General features: G+C 33.9%; 1 protein-coding gene across 7 annotated transcripts in view; it reads right to left on the minus strand.

Annotated features, from left to right (window-relative positions):
• RPS6KA3 (ribosomal protein S6 kinase A3) overlaps window positions 1–19124 on the minus strand; it is a 110161-nt gene that overhangs the window by 26313 nt on the left and 64724 nt on the right. For all 7 annotated transcript variants that reach the window (XM_004382840.3, XM_023737283.1, XM_023737280.1 and 4 more), the window contains 7 exons: window positions 17530–17611; window positions 8009–8089; window positions 7119–7198; window positions 6404–6510; window positions 2990–3027; window positions 1773–1915; window positions 1104–1174 (listed from right to left, as the gene is read on the minus strand). In XM_004382840.3, the coding sequence (XP_004382897.1) occupies window positions 1104–1174; window positions 1773–1915; window positions 2990–3027; window positions 6404–6510; window positions 7119–7198; window positions 8009–8089; window positions 17530–17611 (602 nt within the window). The remainder of the gene's footprint in view (window positions 1–1103; window positions 1175–1772; window positions 1916–2989; window positions 3028–6403; window positions 6511–7118; window positions 7199–8008; window positions 8090–17529; window positions 17612–19124) is intronic.

Below are 19124 nucleotides of genomic sequence, written 5' to 3' on the forward strand. Positions count from 1 at the left end.
GGATATATTGGGCTAAATGTTATTAAAATTAATTTCAACTGTTTCCATGTATGTTTTAAAAATGTGGCTAATAGAAAATTTTAAATTATGTTATGTGGCTTACATTATATTTCCATTGGACAACACTGATCTATACAACACTGGGTCTGTCATAATATGAATGTGGTATATCCTTCCAAGTTATTTTGGTCTTTATATTCTCTAAATGTAATTTTGTATTTTTCTGCATACAAGGCCTTGTATAACTTTGCTTAGATATATCCCTAGGTATTTGGTACTTTTTAAAATTATTATAAACAGTATCTTCTTTTAAAATTCCATTCTGTTTGCTACTAATCTACAGACATGAAACAGATTTTTGTTTATTGATCTTGTATCCAGCAATTTTGCTAAAGTCTTATTAATTCCAATAATTTATATGAAGATTTGGATTTTCAATGTATACAATCATGTTATCTAAATAACAACATTTTTATCTTTTCCTTTTAAACCTTATTTCTTTTGCTTGCCTTACTATACTGACTATGACCTCCAAGAAAATGTGAACAGAAGTAGAATAATGGGCATCCTTGTCATGTTTCCAATCTCCAAAGTAAACCTTTCAGTATTTCACCATTAACACAAAGATAATACGGGTACAGACAGTTCCTGACTTGCAAGGCATTCGAGTTACAAGGAACTGCACTTACAACCATCCTTTTTTTTTGTACATCTTATCGTTAGTAGTATGTACTATATACAATGTTGCGGTGCATAATTTTCTGGTATCATAATATCTGTAAGTTTATACATGATGTTTCCAACCCCCAAAGACAAATAGAGATCAGATTTATAAAGATACTGATAATAAAGTACAATAATAATGAAGACTGGAAAAAAAAAACCATGAGGTATTTGACGGAGTCGCGGAATGTAACCCTGTCGTTAAGTTGGGGACTACCTGTACTCTGAAAATAGAGGGGATTTGCTCTTATTTAAGTCATATAATATTGATGAATTTCTTAGTTATTTCTTACACTATAGCTGACATTCTAAAATCTTATTTTCTAGTTTGCAGCATTTATTTTTAAACACCATCAAAACATATATAAAAGAGTACTTACTTAAGAATCATAGTCATTGTTTCTTTTCGATCTTTTCCTTGGAAAGGTAGTGTACCAGTGAGCATTTCAAACTATAAAAAGGCAAAATAATCAATAGCATTAGCCAGTAAGTATAAAATCTAAAGGCTAAAAGGTAAAAAAGCATCATCTTAATTAGAACCAAATCTTCTAAAGTTGTTACATAATAAAACAAACAAGTGGCTTATATTTCTACCATATTCAATACTAAAAATTTTGATAATCCCTAAAAGACAACTGAATTATAGTTATTTTGCAGAAATTAATTACCTTTTAAATGGCAAGATATAAATATGTGAAAATTTTGACAGATTTGCCAGTTTCATATGAATTTATTTTTAAGGACCCCTTACCAACAAATACCTGGATCAGGTTCTCCCAAAGAGTAAACACTATCAATGCTTTAGATTGTTATGATTTGCAGAAAATCTAAGGCAATACATTTTTGCCTTTTCAAGTTTAGAATGAGATGGAAGCCAATGATGTATTCCATAATCCTTCTATACTGTATGCAATGATTTTTCTTGGTTATTTGTTACATAAACTATAAAATACAGAAAATCAAAATACCAGTTTCTCTCTCTCAATATCCACTGGTGATTCTCATTTAACAAGCAAAACAAAACAACAAAAAAAAACCCAAAAACTCACCATAAGCACACCAAAAGACCACCAATCAGCACTCTGAGTATGGCCACGACGATTAACTACTTCTGGAGCCATATATTCCACAGTTCCACAAAAAGAATATGCCTTCTTTTCATGGTCAATAGACTCTTTACTTAGGCCAAAATCTGCCAAGATAAATATTGAATTCATTAAATATCTTACAATAATTTGCACGTCAATTTCAAACTCTGAGTTTCAACATTAACATAATTGTTTAAGAATTCTAATCCAAGTTTTCAACACAATGAATTACTTAATATTTGTATACGTACTCCTCACTGATAGACTATCTTGTTATCCAACACTCCGCATTTACGACAGTAGTAAAAATCTAACGAGGAGGTGGGCATGGTGGCAAAAGCTGCAGTGTCCCTTCCTCCCTCGAGGAGGGTCTCTGGGCTGACTCCAGGAAGCTGGACTGCGCTCTCTACTCCCCCTGCCTGCGCTGGCCAGCTTCCTCCGTGGCCTTGGCTGTGCGCAGCAGCACCATGCCAGTGGGCACCTGTTGCCTGTTCTAGGTTTCTAGCTCCTACGTGGCCTGAAGCCTTGCAGCTCAAAACTGCTGTGAGGTGGGAAGGGAGGAAAGAAAGAGGCATTGGAGAGGGTGTTTGGAAGAAATGCGGGCCAGTTTAATGACATCCCAAAGTGAGATGAACTGGGCCTAAGGCCTCTGCCTGGGTTGGGCTGCCTGCGCCGCCAGGTTCCTGGTACCCTTGCTGGAAGCCCTGAGCCTTGGTGACTGGCCAGGTCCGGAGTACAGAGCAGACTCCAGGATCATGAACGCAGGACTTGCAGGGTGGGAGTGGAACCCTGCAGGCGGCTCCCTGACGGAAGGTCTGATGCAGCACAGGAGGAAGGTGAAGTGGTTAAGCTGTGTGCCCTCCACTCACACAGCCTGCCTTTAATCCAGCTTTGTCTCCTCCAAGCCTCCTCCACAGAGGAATACTCCATAACTAGACTTGTTACACTGATGAGCACATCAGTAAATCTTAGCTGCTATTATTTCTATGATCATATTTTCTAAATAAAAAAAAATCAGACAAATGGATGGTCTGAAAACGGGGAAAAATCCTCCATTTTCATATAACGTTGATTTTTGCATAACAACCTGGTGGTCTTTGGGACCTAACCATGTCGATCAGTGAGGAGTGGGTGTACATAGGGTTGGAAAGATATTTCAATAAAATGAGGATTTTTACCTGTTAACTTGATGTGACCTTCTTCATCAAGAAGTATGCTAAATGCAAACAAAGTCAGAAAATCTTTTAATACCACTAAAAAGAAATTATGGAAGCTAAAATTGAAATTACTTCCTCAAACATCAGATCAGTGTATTACTTCTAAAATATTACTTCAGACTGTGAATAAAAAGGCAAAGGTATAGCAGGAAAATTATTTTTGGGCATACATACATAACAAATCCCCAAGTCAAAACCATAAACTTATATTGAGCCAGAGGCACTTGAGAAGTATTAGGATAAGAACCCAAAAACCTATGCTCTTCAAAGCTGCCCTTTCTAGTGTCTTTTTGCAGAGGTGGCTAACTTCCCAGTGCTCGCTCAAAATAGAGAGAGGGTCCACATATTTAAGTCAAATTCAGGAGTTCTTATTCTCCTGTCATTTTTAAGGCACCTGACTCCATTATTCTTTCCTAGTTTTATTTCTGACACCACATACAAAATTCTTTTCTCCTCAACACATCACCTTCCTCATCTTCTTTCATACCTTTTTCTTCACTGATCCATCCCCCTTCACTCTATAAATTTTCCAGTGTTTGCTCTCTTCCCAGTAAATTGTGACCGCCTAGAGGGTTATCCTCTTATTCATCTTTGTAGCTCTGTGTCTGATAGACCACTGACAAATAAGTAATGTTTGCTGAATGAAAGGGTGAGGTCCCTCAGGTAGGATGGGGTCAGAGTGCAAAGGGCCTTATAAGGCATTCCAAATACTTTGGGCTTCTTACCAAGGACAGTGAAGACTGCAAAAGGTTTACATGCATGGAAGGTAAAGATAATCTAATTTTCAATTTTGGAAAACAATTTAGAGGCATTTGGTGAGCTCTAAGACATGAGTTATGATAAAGAAGAACTAATGGATAATAACACTAAAATTTCTGGCTTGAGCAACTACTTGAGTGGAAAGTAATGCCATTAATTAAGGAACTACAGAAAGGAGTAAGTACTAAGCTGTAAGTCACTAATTTTACTTTCAGACAGGTATTTTAGTATACTGATTTGAAAAGTCAATTAATGAATTTTTCACTTACATTTAAAGCTATCTTATAATAATCTTATTAATTACTTTTAATTCTTACATAAAAAAATTTGCCAGTAAGACTTTGTATAATAAAATTTTATTATGACAAAAATACTACCAACTTTCCTATTTCATCAGTGCAAGTACAATTACAACAAGGTATACAACTGGGGATAATTCAGTAGGGACATATTTTTCAAGTCCCTTTCATAACAAAGGGTTTCTTATGAAAAAATATTAAATACTTGATTATGAAGCAGACCGACATATCTAGGGAACAAAAGGAATTATTAGATGTGGTGCAAATTATCCACCCTTCTGTCTAATAAATACAAGAAAGATAGTGTTAAAAACAAAACAAACCTCAAATCATTCTTGGTTAGTTTTGAGAAGGAAAAAAAAAGAAAGAAAATATGGCTGAAAGGGCATTACTTATGCCTTCTATAGCATCATAAAATCTACAAGCTTTTAAGATAACCCTACACACACCTTAACTTTCAAAAAGTCAACTGTATTACTCTCAATGAACAAAGTTCTTTTTCAACTATTAACAATTATTTTTAGCAATATTTACTGCTAACAGAGTTCTAGAAAAGTTACTTGTTATTTTTAGGTACTGTTGTGTTGGTTCCAACTCAGGGCGACCCTACGTACAATAGAATGAAACACTGCCCAGTCCTGTGCCATCCTCACAATCACTGCTATGCTTGAGTCCATTGTTGTAGCCTGTATCAATCGATCTAGTTGAGGGTCCTCCTCTTTTTCGCTGAGTGGCTAGCATAGTTTAAGTTTAAAAGATCTGGAAAACCCCTTATGGTTTGTGAAACACCTGGCCTAAAAAATGTAAATTTCTTCCAAGTTCTATACAATGGTATTTAATTGGATCATTTTCCAATTAAATGTTATTTCAATTCAATAGCGTCATTAGACACCTATGTGAAAGATCTCATTATAAGTAATCTTATCTACTTCTGATCTTATTCAACCTTTGAGACAGCGCCCATGTTTTACACTCAATTTTATGACTAATGCTAATACAACGGTCTACAAGAAATACATTAAATCAAAGGATATGAAAACTTAAAACATTTTTCTTATGAATGTTTAATCTTATGTTTATAGTAATTTTTTTCTTCAAAGGACTATATGCTTCAATGTTTATTCCCACCAGGAATTACATTTTATGTCATGACAGTTAGAAGTTGAGAAAACAATGAGAAAAACACAGTAGTTATCTGGGGAATAAAAACAGAACCATACGATACTTACCCAAAAATAAAATACATGGAAAACGAAGGTAAAATGCAAAAGCACAATAATTTTTAAATGATCACCTAACAGGATTCCAAAGGATCATCTCCTCTATTTCCTGTTACAGTATATAATTTAAATCCTGCATGTAACATTTTAAAGTAAGAGATATTCAAAATTCTTGATAAAGGTGATGGTTTCAAAACTATGAATATAATAAAAACCACTCAATTACACACATAAATGGAAAAACTGTATCCTATGTGAAGTATACCTCAATAAAGCTGCTTTAAAGTATTTGTGATATAGTGAGGTTCTTGTTTGTATCCTTAAAGACGAAAAAAGACTTTCTTATGCAAAACTGGTAGACAGCAAACACTGACAAATTAAAACAGACTTGTGTACAATTTAAATAGTATCAGCTTCTTGATAATTGCTACTATAAAAGTTATGGGAAATTTGCTAAACTTACATTTCAAATTTGAAATTATGTGTGAGATAAAATTTTCAATAAATGATGTCTGGGGGAAAAAGTTAGCTCTACACCATTCCCTCACACCAAAAAATTTCTAGATGGAGTTGCAAGTAAACAACAAAAAAAGAAAGAAAAGACACCATAAAATCAGAAGAAAAACATCTGATCAGAAATTGAGAAAGCCTTCCCAAGAATAAAAGTCATGGAAGAAATCATAAAAGACTGGTAGATTTTACTAAAAAAAAATTTGTATAGGTTAAAATAACATAAACAAAGGTAAAATTAAAAGAAAAACTAGAAAAATGCATTTGTAATATGTCAAATGATTAAACTTCTTAATTTGTAAAGGCCTCTTACAAATCAACGGGAAAAAACAACACCTCGAAAGAAACATAGCAAAGAAAATTCACACAAATATACAAATTATCAATAAAACTCATTAGAAATGAAAGAATGCAAATTAAAGATAACATTTTTCCCGATTAACAGAGACTGAAACAGTATTAAGATACACAGTGTTGTTAGCATAAGTACTCTAATACAATACTTGTTTGAGTTCTATGAAATAATTATTTTTATTACCTAAACAATCATACTATATCATATTCAACTTAATAGCATCATTCCTTACTTTTCTGGTTTCAAGTCTCTATAGATTATTCCCAGGCTATGTAGATGGTCTAAAGCAAGTGCAAGTTCAGCCAAGTAGAATTTGACATCTTCTTCTGTGAACATCACCTAAAATAAAATAGTAACTTTTTGGTCTTTACTTTCTTTTGGTATTTGTGATTTCTATTTAAACGTCTGCCCTGGAGTTAAAATATTCAAAAATATTATAAATATGCTAAGTACACTTAGTTTCCACTATTTACTTACAAGAGCAACTTGCAAAAAATGATCTGTCAGCCAACCACTTACTAAATGCTAACTACATACTGTGGAGGAAATAATTTTACATTTTGTTAGGTAACAACTGTATTTGGGTTGTGCCATTGTTGTCCCACCAAAGTAACATTTTAGAAATGAAAAGTGGTGTTTAAAATGCATGCTGAATTTCCACTATTATTAATTGTTTCAGGATACCATATTGATGTATTATTGCTTCTGAGAAAACTATAACTAGAAGAAGCAGGGCTAAGGCAAAGACAGTTTGTCAATTTAAAGTCTTGCTTCCAAAATAAATTCAAAAGTTAGGAAAATAACACTTTTTTGGGGGGTCTGATTCTTCAACGTAAGAACCTTGTGCTGCTAGAGAAAATACAGTAAGCATAATATTGAAATGTAACAAAGCTTTAGTTGGAACAGGATTTGTATAAATAGATTAAAAATAGAGATTAATTATATACCTCTTTGGATAAGCGCGTAAACAAATCTCCTCCCCTGAGAAAATCCAAAATAAGATACAGTTTCCCTTCAGTTTGAAAAGCTGAATGAAGAAACAAAAATTTCCATTTAATCCATCGTGGTTTTAGGCTTATATTAGGTCAACTCATTCACAAATAAATACAATTTTTAGTAAATTCCTGATTCTGTTACAGATATAAACTTATTTTTATTTAGAGGAAAACCACCGATTGTCCTTAGTTTCTAAGTGGAAATGTTAAGTGCAGCGTTTCTTATTATGGAACCATTAGAACATCTGTAAGGTTTTCCTTCAGGCAAGAGTCTCTCAGGGATACAACAGTTCTAAACACACGTGACCAATGAGAAAACCTCCCAACAGTAAAAGACTAATTTAACCAAGAAACAAAATACAAAAACCACCACGCTAAGGTAAGATTTAAATACACATAATAAGAATCATCACGCCTTTACCCATTAAGAAAACGCACATGGCTTTGGGGAAAAGAAATGTGGGGAATAGTTTTAGGACACTTTATCCTGGCACTGGGGATCTTTCTTGCTTTTAAGTTGCACTAACACATATGGACTATTAAAATACTGGTGGTACATTATTATTAACAAAAACACAATTATTATTATTACCTTTTCCTATGGCTACTACTCAGAAATTATCTACCTAATGCTTAAAAGAAATGTAACCTAAACGCAATAAAACCTTCTGAAGTTTGCCTAAAAAAGTCATGTTTTAATTTCCATGACTTTACTATATGTATCTGCTAAACTCATATGGATATAAACAAAATACATGCTTACATATATGGGTATACCTGAGTACACTCAGGTAGTGGAGGATAAGGTGAAGGGATGAGGTGAGAGGTGGTTCCTAACTTACCATAATGCAACTTGACAATAAAAGGATGGTTAACCTCTACCAAGATATCACGCTCCATTTTTGTCCGCACACGGTCTCGAACTATAAAACATTACACAAATGGCTGTATTACAATAGCTTTCAGAGAAAATCTGTAAAACAAATTCTTTATGGTGCCTATTTTAAGTAAAATTTTGCTAATATGAATAAAAATGTGAATGTTTTCAATTTACGACTCTTGAGTTTTCAAAAAAAATTAGTAAGTACATCTTTTACTAAATTATACAACCAAAAGGAATTGTATATATTTTAAAATCTGTACTTAAAAAGAAATAGAACTGTTAGATGTTGGTTTAACATCAAATTTACAAGCATGTTAATCAAAGTTATGGAAAATGGCAAAAAAAAGCAACTTTAAAAAAAATAAGGCATTCCAATGAAATACTAAAATACCAAAAAAACAAACAAACAAAAACAAACTGAATATGAGTTTCAATACTTCTACCAACCCTATCAACTCAATTCAACAAACATTTATTAAGTATCTATAAAATATGGCTGACATGGTGAAAGACATACACCCAAATAGACCTATGTTGAGGGACAGAAAGAACAGAGATACCATGGTACAGCTGAAAGAGCAAAGGGTGTTTTGAATTAGATCAGATTCAGATCTGTATAATCTTGAGCAAGTTACTTATTTAATCTCTCCGAGCCTCATTTACTTCTCAGTATAAAATGGGGATAACACTGCTGGACCTTTGGAATCATGTGACCATTTGAGATAAGATTTGTACATCCCTGAGTCTGGTATGTAAGAGATATTTAATCAAATGGTAGCTATCATTACGTAGTCCCTGCTTGGTGTAAACAGTTAAGTGCTTGGCTAACCAAAATGTTGATGGTTTGAGTCCACCCACAGGTACCTTGGAAGAAAGGCCTGTTGATCTACCACCAGAAAAAAAAAAATTGACCATCGAAAACCTAGGGAACACAGTTCTACTCTGATGTATATGGTGTCACTAGGAGTAGGGCTCAATGGTAACTGGCTTGGTTTTTTGTTGTGGCTTTCGGTATCATTACATCAAAAGTATCACCATTAATATGATTAAAGGATAAAATGATTTATTACCAGCAATAAGTAGTACAGGAATTCAGAGAAAGGAAAGTTCAGTTTTACCTGCATAGGAAGGCTAGATGAAAGCGGTGGGGTTAGGGCACAGGCTTTAAGAATGAGTGGCATTTAGATGGGTGGGAAGGATAGGGAGGGGAGAACAGTTCAGGTATAGAGGACCAACCAGTGAGAGCAAACAAGTGGAGGCAAGAATGACAAAGGAGAAGAAACAAAATCAGTGTGAAAAACAAGGGTTTACTACTGGGGAGGTGACTTATGGAGGATGCAGATTCCTGACAAATTGGATTGCAAGGATGACTTTATGTCTGACCCTATAGGGAAAGTGCTCTTTCACCAACCAAATGTTTCCTGAGCAAATTCTTTGTGCCAGGCACTGGGAGATACAAATACAAGTAAGATATTCTTCAAGAAGCTCATAATCTAGTGGGAATGACAGACAATTAAATAAATCATTAGAATACATTCTGAAAGTACTATGATTGTGTTGGTAGCTCAATGGATTTCTGTGTGAGAATGTTCAGCCATTAAACTTTTTATTTTATTCTGATACATAATAAGAAGGATGAAATCATAAATGGCTTCTATGTTTCAGGTATGAATAACTGAATGGTTCTGCCAAAGATTAAAAGCAAGAGTTTGGGAGTCTCTTTTAGGGGGTGAGGATAGGGAAAAAGACAGGTTGGTTTTATTTCTTTTTCTCTTTACCCTTTTAAAATAATGGCTTTATTGAGATAGAATTCACCCTTTAAAAATGTTTACTTTGGTAAAATATATAAATAATAAAAATTTTGCCATTTTAAATGTACAATTCAGTGACATTAGTTACATTCACCATGTTGTACGACCATCACCACTATACATTTCCAAAAGTTCTCATCACTCCACAGAGAAACTCAGTGCCCCTTAAGCAATAGTTCTCCGTTCCTCTATCTTCCTCAGCCCCTGGAACTACTAATAAAGTTTTGTCTCTACATATTTGCCTATTCTAGATAGATAGTTCATATAAGTAGGATTATACAATATTCATCCTTTTGCGTCTGATTTAACTCGGCATAATGTTTTCAAGGTTCATCCATGTTGTACTATGTATCAGAACTTCATTTCTTTTTATGGCTGAAAAATATTCTATTGTGTGTATATGCCACATTTTGTTCAACCATTCATCTGTTGATGGATACTTGGGTTGTTTCTATCTTTTGGATATTGTGAATAATGCTGCTATGAACACGGGTGTACAAGCATCTGTTTGAGTTCCTGCTTTCAGTTCTTTTGAGCAAATGCCTAGGAGTGGAATTGCTGGTTCATATGGTAATTCTAAGTTTAACTTTTTGAGGAACCACCAAACTGTTTTCCACAACACCTGCACTGTTTTACATTCCCATCAGCAATGCATGAGGGTTTCTATTTCTCCACACTTGTCAACACTTGTTATTTTCTATTTTTCTGATAAGAGTAGAAGTGAAGTGGTATCTCATTGTGGTTTTGATTTGCATCTCCCTAATGACTAATGGGACCTGGTAGCACAGTGGTTAAGCGTTTGGCTGCTAACCAAAAGGTTGGTAGTTCGAATCCACCAGCTGCTCCTTGGAAACCCTAGGGGGCCGTTCTACTCTGTCCTATAGGGTCAATGTCCCAACGGCAATGGGGTTTTTTAATGACTAATGGAGGAGCTCTAGTGGCACAGCAGTTAAGGCACTCAGCTACTAATCAAAGGTCAGCAGTTCGAACTCACCAGCTGCTCCACGGGAGAAAGTTGTGCCAGTCTGCTTCCATAAAGATTTACAGCCTTGGAAACCTTATGGGGCAGCTCTACTCTGTCCTATAGGGTCGCTATGAGTTGGAATCTACTCGATGGCGACAAGCTTCCTTTGGTTTTTTGGTAATGACCAAAGACACTGAGCATCCTTACGTGTGCTTGCTATTTGTATACTTTCTTTGAAGAAATGTCTATTCAAGTCATTTGCCCATTTATTTTTCTAAATTTTATTTATTTTGTTGTTATTGAGAATACATACAGCAAAATTATACACCAATTCAACAGCTTCTACATGTACAATTCTGTGACAACGATTACATTCTTCGAGTCATGCAACCATTCTCACCCTTCTTTTCTGAGTTGTTCTTCCTCCATTAACATAAATTTACTAAGGGTCCTATCTAATCTTTTGAGTTACTGTTGTCAATTTGATCCCATATAGCTAGTTCTTAAAAGAGCATAATGCTCAAGGCAAGCCTTTTTTTTTACTAGTTAAGCTCAACTATTATTCAGTTTTATGATGACTTCAGGGGATATTTTTGGTTTAAGGTTTAAACATTATCTCAGGGCAAAAGTTTCAGGGGTTCATCCACCCTCCATGTCTCCAGAAATTTGGAGTCCGTGAGAATTGAAATTCTGTTCTGCATTTTCCCCCCTTTGATCAGGATTGTTCTATAGAATCTTTGATCAAAATGTTCATTAATGATAGCCAGGCACCATCCAGTTCTACTGGCCTCATGGCAAAGAAGGCAATTATTGGTTTTATTTATTTTCAATTTAAGGTGACCACAGATATTTAAAACACAGAAATAAGACCTCTGGGTAAAATGAACAAAGAAGCTACAAAATATCCTATTTTTTCCATTCTACCAGTTTTCCACACTCAACTGGGTGATTCTGGTGCTACTGACTGAAAATGGGCAAACCAGGAATAGGAATTTATTCTCTTCATGTCTATTCAGCTCTGTCCTTTAACTAACTTGTACAGCTGGTATATGACATTCATACCAACCTCTGAATTCATTATCTTCTCCTATCACGGCAATTCCGGTGTCTTCCTTATTATATCCAACAGGCCCATTCTATTATGTACATAAATGAAGTTCATCACCAAGGTCAGCTGACCATTCTGTCCAGTCTAGCCTAGATCTCCTCTTTCCACTGCTACCCACACAATCTTGGATTAGGTTCCTATGATCTGAAAGCTGGACTTGAAATTTATACCTCTCTCAAAATTATACAAAGCTTATCAGTTAAAAATCATCCTCTGCTCCATAAGCTAGCAAAAATATCCATCAATATATTTACTGTGTATCCTTCTACTATTCTAGCACAATGAAAAGAACAATTATTTGTAAGTCAAGAACTATAGTTCAGTGGCTATGCTAATAACTAGATGACTCACTTTGGTCAAACTGTTTAATTTCTCAGGGACTTACTATTTCCTCTATAAAATGAATCATTTTCTTTAGATTATGATTATCTTGTGAGATAGATTTCTTTTCAATATTCCCTTATATGTCACACTGATAAGACCTTGTTTAATTGAAAATAAGCAGTGAGATTCACTCACTAAAAATTCCTTCATTTTGCCTGAGGTAGGACTGTGTAAAAATTCTAATCTGGTTTCTTTTGCTTATGTAAAGACTTAGTGACAAATATAAATCATCCTACACTCAGGAATTTTGATTAGTATATACTGGTTCAGAAGGCATGTTTTATATTGGTTAAACTCTAAACCCTAAAATAGAATTTGTTAATACTGACTCATGCTGGCAAAATAGCTACATTTCACTGAAATAATTTTTTATACAGAAGTTACTAGAATATAAGAGTGAACAAGAGGAAACGGTATGTTTCTAGGATTACGTTTTAAGAAATTGTTTTAAGCAATGGTTTACAAAATCATTTAGGCTGACAGAGAGCACTTTAGTAGGACAAAATTCCCCATAAACTCAACCTAACACCACTGACTTCTACTGACCTCACTTATTATACTAATAGGAGTTCCTAGGTGGTATGCATGGTTAATGCATTTGGCTGCTAAACGGAAGGTTGGAGGTTCGAGTTCACCCAAAGGCGCCTCTGAAGAAAGGCCTGGAGATCTACTTCTGAAAAAATTAGCCATTGAAAACCCTATGAAGCACAATTCTACTCTGACACACAAGGGATCATAAGTTGGAACTGACTCAAGGGAAACTGGTTAGTTAGGTTGGTTACTATACTAATAAGAACTTTAAAATGGAAAAAAAGACTTCTGGTTAAATATGGATATTTCATTTTCTTCTTCCAAAATCCAATCAAAATGATAATAATGGAAAAATTACACATAAACTCACCATGACCTAGGAATACGAGAAGCAATAGCAGAAAATGGTTAAGTGGTAACTAACACTGCAGAAAAGCTAAAATCTAAGCCCAAGGGAAGGAAGCCAGTGAGAAATAAGCAAATTCTTGCCACAGAACCCTTTGTAATCAGCTTTTTAGTACCTCAGGCTTAAACAAGGAAAAAAACAAATACTCCCCCAGGCATTTGAACAAAGGCTCTAATATGAAAAATAGAGGGAAGGATTTGGTATCTTCAACAAATGAATTATAAAGAAAAAAAAAAAGGAGAAAGAACTAATAGATTAAAAAATTTAAGGGATACCAGCCATTTGCAAAGTATAGGCCTTCTTTGGATCCTGATTCAAACAAACCACAAAAAGAAAAATAAATTATAACATTAGGGACAACTGGAAACTTGAACACTGATTGGGTATTTGTATGTTAATTTTTTGAGCATAATGATACAGTGGTATTATTTCTTTTAATAAAGAGTCTTTATTTTTCAAAAATACTAACTAAAACGTTTATGGAAGAAATTATACAATGTTTGCAATTTGCTTCAAAATAACAAAGGTGGGGCAAGGAGGAGAACATAGATAAAAAGATTTGACCATGAGTTAATAAATGTTGAAGCAGAGAGAAGGGTATATGGGGGTTCACTGTATTTTTTCTCTTTCCTTTTGTAAATGTTTGACATTTTCTGTAATAAAGCCTTTAAAAATGAAATAATCAGAGAACAAGAAAATCTAGGAAATTAAAAATGATGGTAAGGAAAAAAAAAAAGACAAAAAAGGAAAATATGAGACGGAAAAATAAGAAAATTAAGAAATAATCCAGGAACTCCAACACATCCAAATAGTAGCAGTTACAAAGTGGAGAAGAAATGACAAAAGACTTTCCCAAAACTGAAGAAATGAGTTTCTAAATTGAAATAAACCATCTAGTACCTGGTATGATGAGTATTAAAAAAAACCCACAATAAAGATTACAATATATAAGTTTCAGAACACCAGGGATAAAGAGTAGATTCTAAAGACTTCCAAAGAGGAAAGGCTGCTCATACACAAAGGACTGGGAATCAGAATAGCAATAAACTTCTTCATAACCACATAGGAAAGCAGAAGACAATGGGAGAAATTCCTTCAAATATCTGAGGGAAAAACATTTCTCACCTAGAATTTTACACCCAGCCAAACTATAAATTAAATAAAGGAATAGAATAAAGGCATTTTCAGATGTACAAGATCACAAAAAATTTACCACCCGTTCACCCTTTCTTAGGTAGCAACTAGAAGATGTGTTCCACCAAAACTAGGTAGTAGTAGAGAAAATGGTAGGTACAGAATTTGGCCAAAGAGGATCTACTACAGCAAAGATGTGAAAGAAATGTGACTCTGGTAAGCTATTTGACTCAGCTAAGAATAATTTTTATAAAGTTGTAATAATGAAAACATTACTGAAAGGACAAGAAAAGGGAATTTGTGTGTAGGTGGTAGTATAAGAGAACTAAACCCTCATTTTCTGGGTTAGGAAGTTAATGGAATATGTTATGTCTCCAAATGAAAACAATCAAGGAATTGCAATATAAGAATGTTGAATATGAAGGTAAATGGGAGAAGTAGCTAAAGAGATGAAAGTCATTGTTTCTGGGGGTCAAGAATTGGGCTAGGGAGGAGGTGAGTGCAGAACTGATATTTTACATTATAAGACTATACAGATATTACTTTCATAAAAATCAGAATTAAATTTAAAAACACATTAACAATTATCCAGCAGGCTACAATTTTAATAAATCAAATATTTTTATTTTTCTATGATCCCTTCCATTTCTTATGTTTATATAATTTTACATACTTGCAGTAGCCAAATTTTTAATTTTAAACTTACATATTTTCATTAAGCTCAATTTTGTGATTATATTGAAAATACTTCATTTTAATAACATTAAGTGGTTATAGCATAATTTTATAAACATTCCTCTGTTTTTCAGCATTTATGAAATTTCTAAATTCTTGCTAATGTAAATAGTGTTGTAAGGAGAACTTTTAAGCACAGAAGTTCCTTTTTTTGAGATTATTTTCTCAGGTTAAATTAGCAGCAGTAATGGCTCTCTGTACACATGACAAAACTGCTTTACAATTTATGCTGCCAACATATGAAACAGTAACTCATTATTTTAATATATATATTTTTGATATATATATATAAATTCTTAATGCCACCATTCTTTCTACACTTATTAGTTGGAATTCTACAAGAAGGAGCCTTCCCTTCTCCCCTATTAATTTATTTAAGTCTATTATTTATTTATATTAATATTGGACTCATGGTTTCTTACTTTATTCAATACGTTATATATAATCTATCACTATCACTAATTACTGCAATGCTCAAATTGCCCTAGATTTGGCCAGTGGGAGCCCCTTAATCAAGTCCTTATATTGATATTTTATAATATTTGGGGCAAATATTTTCCTGTTTTCTTATTTATCTTTCATTGTATGAAAGGTTGAAAGTTTTTGTACTGTCAAACTTGTAATTCACTGTAATTTGTTCGATATCCCTTCACAAGTTTCCTCAGTATGTTAAGTTTTAGAATTCAGTTATGTTGGAGTTTACTATGGTACAGTGTTTAAGAAAAGACTGTAAACTAATTTTTTTCCAAATTACTCAGCAGTATTTCAAACAAAATTTATTAAAGAATTATTTAATTCTCCCACTATTCTGTATACTTGCTTTGTCATACACCACAGCAAGCACTCAATATTTCTGTAACAAATAGATTAAAATTTTGTATATAATTTTTTGTACTATTTTGTTCCTCTAATTTGTATGTCTATGTTATTCTCCCCAATAACACACTGAATTACAGCTGCTTTAGATAAGCTTTAATACCTGACAGAGATTGTTCTCGTTATTCTTCTTTTTCACAGTGTTGAGGTGCATGTTTTGTTTTGTTTTTTTCAAGTGAAATTTAGAATAATTAAGTTTTAAGAAATATACAACTGGAATTTTTATGATTTTGAGATAACTGGATGGCTAGAGGAGAAGTGAGATGAACACTATTTAGAGCCTTCTCTAAAAAGAATTGGGCATTTATTCTCTTTCCTGATAGCTTTTAGACTTCTCAGAGTACTATAGTTTCTTTTACATACAGTACACACAACGCAATGCTGTTAAATACATGAAAACAAACCTGACTTTTATTGCTTTTGTGAATGAACTCTCTTATACAGGTTTCATTTATGCAGTTTTTGTAACATGGGATTCATGAGTATAAAATTATAATAGCGATACAAAGGCAGGGCACTGTGGATATAATTTAATTCCCTGGTCCTAGCAAGAATGAAGTAAAGTGCTATGCCATGGGGTAGAGACTGGCTAGGAAAGAAAATACATTCAGGAAGGGTGTAAGAGACTGGAAGCAAAGGACGGTGTTGACAGAGGAAGGAAAAAATTTAGGGGATGATAATATCCAGGGGGAGTCCCTGGGTGGCATAAATGGTTAAATACTCAACTACTAGCTGAAAGGCTGGTGTCATTGCCTTGAAAACCCTATAGAGCAGTTCTACTCTGCACACATAGGGTTACCATGAGTTGGAGTCGACTCGGATGGCAACCAACAATAATCGCAATACTCAGGGTGGGGAACTACTTGGGAAGAATAATATCAGAAATAGTTTAAGATCTTTGTAAATATTCCTTCTTTAGAAATTACATGTATATCAAAGAGGAAAGAACTGATATTAGGAATCAATATATAAAACATCTAGAGGTTGAATGGTTAACATATACTAATTTCAAGGAAGATTTATATATTTAAAAATATATGTACAATTTCTTCTAAATGATTTTTTACCTATACAAACCAAATTCTGTCTTAGATTTTCCAAAATGACAGGCTTGGAATAAAAACTTACTTGGAAACCATAAAGTCAAGATGGTAAAGGCCTTAGAATAAATAAAGCTATTTCACATCCAGTAAACCAGTAAGTTTTTTGAAATATTAAATATTAAAATATTTATAACAATTTGAAGATAAATCAAACCCAGTTTTAATACTTCAAGTTTCTGTGTGCCTAAAGCCCAAGATGAATTTATGATACTTCCTTCATAACATGGCAACTTCCTTTCTTGCTAGTCATATGATCCTTAAGTCCAATAGGAAGAATTCACTAAAAGAAAGTCTAAACTTAAAGACAGTACCAGGAACAGATTCAGAATGTAATTAAAAAGTCTAGGAGTCATATGAGATCTATAAAGACCTTTCGGTTTGTTTAATACTGCATGAACATCACAATTAGGTAAGTAAGCATCACTTACCCTTCAATGTGGCCTTCTTCAATACTTTCATGGCATAAAGCTGTCTAGCGTCAGAGCCTGAGATTTTTTTAACTAAGAAAACCTGTATTTAACATAAGAGAAAATAAGTTTTACAAAGCATCACAAACTATTAAAATAAATAAAAAAACAAAACCCAAATCACTGTCGAGTCGATTCTGACTCATAGCGACCCTATAGACCTCTGCTATAATATAGTTTATTACCAGTAAAAGTCTGATACATTGTAGATCAAGTTCATTTCCCTTAAAATGTACCAATTATAAACACAAGGAATTATAAACAGTGGTTACAACTTGGGGTGTCAATATAAGTGAATATATATTTTTTCTTTGTTGTTTGCCAATTTCCAAAGAGCATGTAACACATAAAACAGAAAAAAAAATCTTTAAATTATGTAGCAATTAGACTGAGGAAAGCCTAATATGTTTAAAGTATAACACGGGTGGTGATGGCTCCACTTTAACAAAGCAAAAATTGTTCTCATTCCATAAAAACTGTCACATAGGGATTCCCCTTGATCATAATTTTCTGTTGAATAAGAGCTTCAGAACAAAGGTGCCTGGTATATTTACAGTGGATGGCCTAGAAGCAGGCCCAACTCCATTTTGTTACAAGCTCCTGAGAATGTAACCTTGACTTCTTCCATTTGTATGCATATGCATATAATTATCTTGTTTAACAGGCCTGCCTTTGCCCCAAAACCACTTTTAGCAAATAAGGGTGGGATCAGGAATATGATTGTAGGAGAATGAGTTTACCCAGGAGGTTATGTGCAGGAACCCTAAAATCAAGGCGCTTGACCCAAGTAGAGAGCTGGTTTAAAGTCAGAGGCAGACTCCATTTTGTCCTAGATTCTGCTTCTGTTTCTGAGGTGACCCATGACTGTTATCTTCAGGCAGAATGTGGCTGAAAGCGGATTAACTAGTATGCACAAAGGTGCTTACACAGGTAACTTGCCTAGGCATGTACTTGAATGATTTACAGAAAATAGCCAATCAGAAGAACTTACATTAGCTAGCCAATCAGAGTATTTTTTACTGTTAGTTCCTGAGTCCGGCCTTTATCTGTCCTCAAGAAACAGCCGCCTCTTAGATTCCTGCGTTTCAGTGGCTGGGACCTACGTCTCCCTGTTTGAATGTTTTTGAGCTTTAGATAAATCCTTTTGTTTTATTCTAGCGGAATCTGAGAGTTTTACTTTAGGACATTGTGGATATAATTATTCATTGATGAATAGTCTTTTCTATATATAAAAAATGCACATAAATGTTTCACTACTAGGCAGAATAATTTAAAAGTATATTTACATCAAATAATTCTACTAAAAATATTTAATGTTACTTAAGTCATAATCCCCCCAACACATCTTTTTAAAATTAAATTATCACGTATACTTAAATACGAAGAACTCAATCCCCAGGTATGTTATGGAGCATCTTGATATTTCAAATAGTTTTGTCTGCTTTCAAAATATAGTGTAGGTGACGATAGGGAACACAAAGTAGAGTAAGGATATTGTTGATGTGTTGTGAGATTGTTAACCATTGTCATAGGGCAACATTTGTAGTAACTGTTAA

The sequence above is a fragment of the Trichechus manatus genome, unplaced genomic scaffold (genome assembly GCF_000243295.1).
Source record: "Trichechus manatus latirostris isolate Lorelei unplaced genomic scaffold, TriManLat1.0 scaffold00100, whole genome shotgun sequence".
In the NCBI taxonomy this organism is placed as follows: domain Eukaryota; kingdom Metazoa; phylum Chordata; class Mammalia; order Sirenia; family Trichechidae; genus Trichechus; species Trichechus manatus.